The 4,446-nt window shown below is 34.8% G+C and overlaps 1 protein-coding gene across 1 annotated transcript; it reads left to right on the top strand.

The window, feature by feature from the left end:
- Positions 1–276: 276 nt before the first annotated feature.
- LOC145229807 (uncharacterized) lies at positions 277–3,636 on the top strand. Its single transcript, XM_080095133.1, has 7 exons — positions 277–593; positions 853–991; positions 1,067–1,144; positions 1,211–1,341; positions 1,750–1,844; positions 2,177–2,280; positions 2,631–3,636. Exons 1-7 carry the CDS (start codon positions 421–423, stop codon positions 2,832–2,834), a joined length of 924 nt encoding a protein of 307 aa, XP_079951259.1. The 5' UTR covers positions 277–420; the 3' UTR covers positions 2,835–3,636.
- Positions 3,637–4,446: the final 810 nt, after the last annotated feature.

A 4,446-nucleotide genomic window follows, 5' to 3' on the forward strand; every position in this document is an offset into this window, starting at 1 on the left:
GGAAAACCCGCTTTGTGATTGGCTTAAAAAGCCCTTTGGTTCGAATTCGGAAACATTTTGGAAATATGCAACCAGTTCGCTGATCTCATAAAATTTCGTGAGATGGTTCGTTAGAACCGGTGTGAACCGGCTGAATCCCACCACTGGTTGAAACTTACCACCCAAATACTTAATTAAAAATGGTATAAACAACATATTTTGTAAAGTTACATACGTTTTAAAACACAAAAATCAGTGCGACATTAGTAGAAAAGTTGTAAACAAATATTGCAAGTAAAAGTTTACAAATGGGGACAGCCGCTGATTTCAGGGTATTTCCCTTTGGTAGTTGCGAATTTCACGGCCGTGTTGCAAAAAAGTTATAACTGGAAACACATGGTGTAAATTGTAAAAGATTTAAACAAGCTTCGGCTGGTCTAAATGATGGAGCGTCCAAATAATGGCCACAGGAACCCAAACTTTTTACACGGCGAGAGTTTATTGTCAGCAATCCAACATCCCGTCAACGAAAGTTACCAAGTCGACATTCAAACTAAAACACGAACTGAAATTGTGGAACTATTGGAACGACAAGGAAAACTTCTGGCAAACAAGTACATTAATTTTTTCACTTTTTGTCATTAGTTGTTTTATTTTTACTAGCAGTATTGATCAAAATGCTGTTCTTGTTAAAATGATCAGCATACTATTAATATAAAAGCATCAAGCCAATAAAAGATAAATAAGATAAAGGCAGTGTACACTGTTTCGACCTTTAAGCTCCAATCACTGGAGCTGGTGGCACGACATAGGCCATATTTGTTAGCCTAGTAATTTAACATCATTACTATGTGTTTCAAACTTTGTTTTTAGACAGTTTATGTCAATATTACCTGATGGAGGCAAAAATATTGAAATAAAAGCTTCACAATTGAAAACAAGATTGCAAGAAATTGATGCAGAAAGCAACAACCATGTGGAATTGCAAACCTGTACAATGGCTGTTGAAAATGTAAGTTATGTTTATGGGTATCGGCGGTACCGATATGATTGTGGTGTAATTTTTTTATTCACTGTTAACCAACAGGAAAGTGAATATGAATCATCAGCCAAGGATGAAGAAATGTTGGAAACACAAAATAGTTTTGAAAGTGGAGATGCCAAGGTACATATTTCATACTACATGTGTTGAGGTTGCATTTCTGCTTAAATAAAAGTTTGTTCCATCTAGAAACTGAATGTGGATGAACTGAAAATTGTGGAAAGAGGATTCAATGAAATGTCGATCCATGAAGGTCCGTTTTATGATGTTGTGAAACAAGCAAACGCCAAACGATCAAAATCTAAGTTTGTTTTAAACAGGTATTGCAATGTTTCTATACTTTACATCGCTGTATCAATCTACTTAAAACCCAATAGGCAACTTGTGTTTCTCTGGGCAAGAAACTTTGGGTCGTTGCTCTAACTCAGTGGAATTTTATTGGTTGAACTAATTTGAAGTTACAACTTTGTAAAGTTAAAACATATAAGAAATGATTAAACTGGCTTGCAAGAAAACAGGCAGCTTAATGGCACACTTTTTGTGAGCAAAATGTGTTTACAATATAAAATACACAAACTAATTAAAAATATACCACACATGCTTAACTGTGAAATTAAGTTGTTTGTTTCTTCAGTTTTATGTTTAGCACAAATCAGATGGTTAGAATAGTGATGGCCTATTGTCATTTGAATGGTTTGTTAACTCTGGTTGTGAATTTGTGTTTGCAGACAGTTAGAGAAGGAATCTCAACATCTGGGGGAAAACAGTGTTTCCCAAATTAAACTTTCTGCACCAACAACGACAGCAGAACGCCCTGTTACAGGTGAATTTGCTACAAATGAGATTTTGCATAAAAATTGAAATGCTTTTGAGCTGTTGCAACTTAATCACTTTTTTGGTGTTTGCATGTTTCCGGCATTGTAAGCCTTTATGTTTCAAAATTTTTTTGCGTAATTATTTACTTTCACGTTTGGACTTTGAGTTGTGCACATGCTTGTTCTTGTAGAGTTTTGAGCAATTATCTAAATGCATGGTGCTGTGAATAAGTAATTCAACTTGCAAGCATTAAAAACCTGTTATTAAACAGACTGTGACAAATGTGTAGATGGGATTTTATTTTGATAAAGTTTGAGAAATATGTTGTTGTTGTTTTAGAACAAATTCTGAGCCCTAAATCTCCATCACCAGGAAAACTGACAAAGTTGATTTCTGTTGATGAATGCAGAACGCTTCATATGCAGCAACAAGCTATTGTGAAGGTGACTTTTATTTTATTCTAAACACTGAACCAAACAGAAATATATTTGTAAATATGAGTTGCTACATTATACTTCTACAGAAAACAGAATGTTACAGGAAATAACTAAACCAAGCTTTGCAAAATGTCATGGCAAAGACACAGATAAATGTGGTTGAGTGTACATCATTGTTGCAATAGTTTTCATGAAATTAACCAGTTTTTCTTCATGACTAATAAGTTTTATGATTTACAATCCCAACCCATCAAGCGAAATTTGTGATTAACTAGTTTGCTATTTACTAGCTTTGACTGCCCTAAGTACTCAGGTTTAGAAACAACAAGAATTTAATTGGAAAATTCCTTTATTAGAAGCAACAAGCTGAGCTGGCAGCCGAGCGACTTCTGGCAAAATACGGTGGTGGTGGTGGTGGTTTAACAATGGAAAATTCTCATTCACACACACAAGCCCACTTTGAAGGAGTAACAGACTTCCAACATGAAGAAACATCGGACAATGACGAAGATGAGGTCGTTGTGCATATGGACGACCTTGACCTTGACGATGTCGATTGAAACTGTCAATTGACCTTGGTTGATCTATTTACCTGTGGTCGAAAAGAGGTTGGATTTGAGATCAGAATTACGACACTGAGGTTGACGAATCACAAACAAGACTTAATGGAAACTTTTGTCACCATCAAAACTATGGATTATTTGGTCATCCCCACTACTCTGTTCTGAACATTTGTAAATGTGTGCTGGTGCCTAATCTAGAAGCACAGCTACCAATTGGCTAAAAAGCGAAATTGTCCTCAGAATGATTGCACTCAAGTAGGAATTATTTAAACCTATCTGCTATAAACAGATTGTGACTTGGTACAAATTCTGTGTTAGGTTTAGTGTTTCAGGCCAAAAGCAAATTCTGTAAACATGGTACTGGATGATTTAATCTTAGACAAAACCACCAACGTACTGGTGTATATAGAATAAATTATTAGAATAAAAAATTCAACAATCGCTGTTGTCATCATCAGTGCAGGTTGCACTCTATATACACAAGTACTTTGGCAGTAATGTTTATGATTAGAATACTTTTTAAGTCCGTGTGTTCTTTGGTACTGGACAGTTGTTTGTAAACAACCTTCTGAGAGTCTTTTGACTGACAACACCTTTTTTGTACATACTTACTTTGTACTATGTTTTTCTCACTACAATGTGTCTTAAATGCAAGGAGTAATCTTGAAATTTGTGTTTTGCAGCTAAGTTATTAAACGTCTGTTGCATTTTTTGACAAGTTGTTTAGCTTAATTTTGTCATTTTTCGCCACCAGCAAACTTGTAGCAAAACGTTCTGCTAAACATGCAACTTTTTTTAGGTTTCAGTAAAACTGTTAACAAAAAAAAATTAAACATGGTAAATGGAAAACCATCTGCTGCATATTTCAAAAGTGTGTCACTTTTGATATGGATCACTTCAATTTCATTGTTTTCATTGCTTCATTTTGCAAGTTACAACCAGAAAGCAATGCCCGATCAGTACATGGGCCCAGTTGGAACATTTTACAGATGGTTGGCTTACGAACATCCGTGGGGCACAAGAGTTGGTTATCATGTACTGATGGTCACTCATGTCCTTGAGGGTTTTTACACTCTACATCTCACAAACCGATACGGAATAACGGACACAGTAGCCAAGATAAAGTGGTTTCTGCAAACCCTAGTTTGTGGGTTTTCGTCTTGGATGTTGTTGAAAAAAAAGTTTAAAAAACGAGCAGAGTAAACTTAACCACCAATGAAGTATGGTTCAGTATTTGTATGTAAATCATGTTTCAGATTTTTGTGATTACTTGATCATAATTACTAGACCCACCACACCTGCATTATATTGTTAATTACTTCCGTGACAAATTTCCTGCCTCGTTGGGTTATTGTTTAGTTTTAAGTTTACTCTTGAGTACATTGTCGACTTAGTAATAGAAAACTTATGTACTATAGCATGTCAATGGTAAAAAATGAAAAAAACACCTTTATTTTGGTAAATATTGTATATATTTCATGTCTACAATTTATATTAATGTTCTTGGTTACAATTTACTACTTTTGGTTTTTTTTTAATGCTACAAAAAGTGAGTCAAATGTTTTCATGCACTTTCTCTATTTCTTTATTAATTAGTGTGTTGAAATCA

This window comes from Phallusia mammillata, chromosome 5 (assembly GCF_965637545.1).
Source record: "Phallusia mammillata chromosome 5, kaPhaMamm4.hap1.1, whole genome shotgun sequence".
Lineage (NCBI taxonomy): Eukaryota > Metazoa > Chordata > Ascidiacea > Phlebobranchia > Ascidiidae > Phallusia > Phallusia mammillata.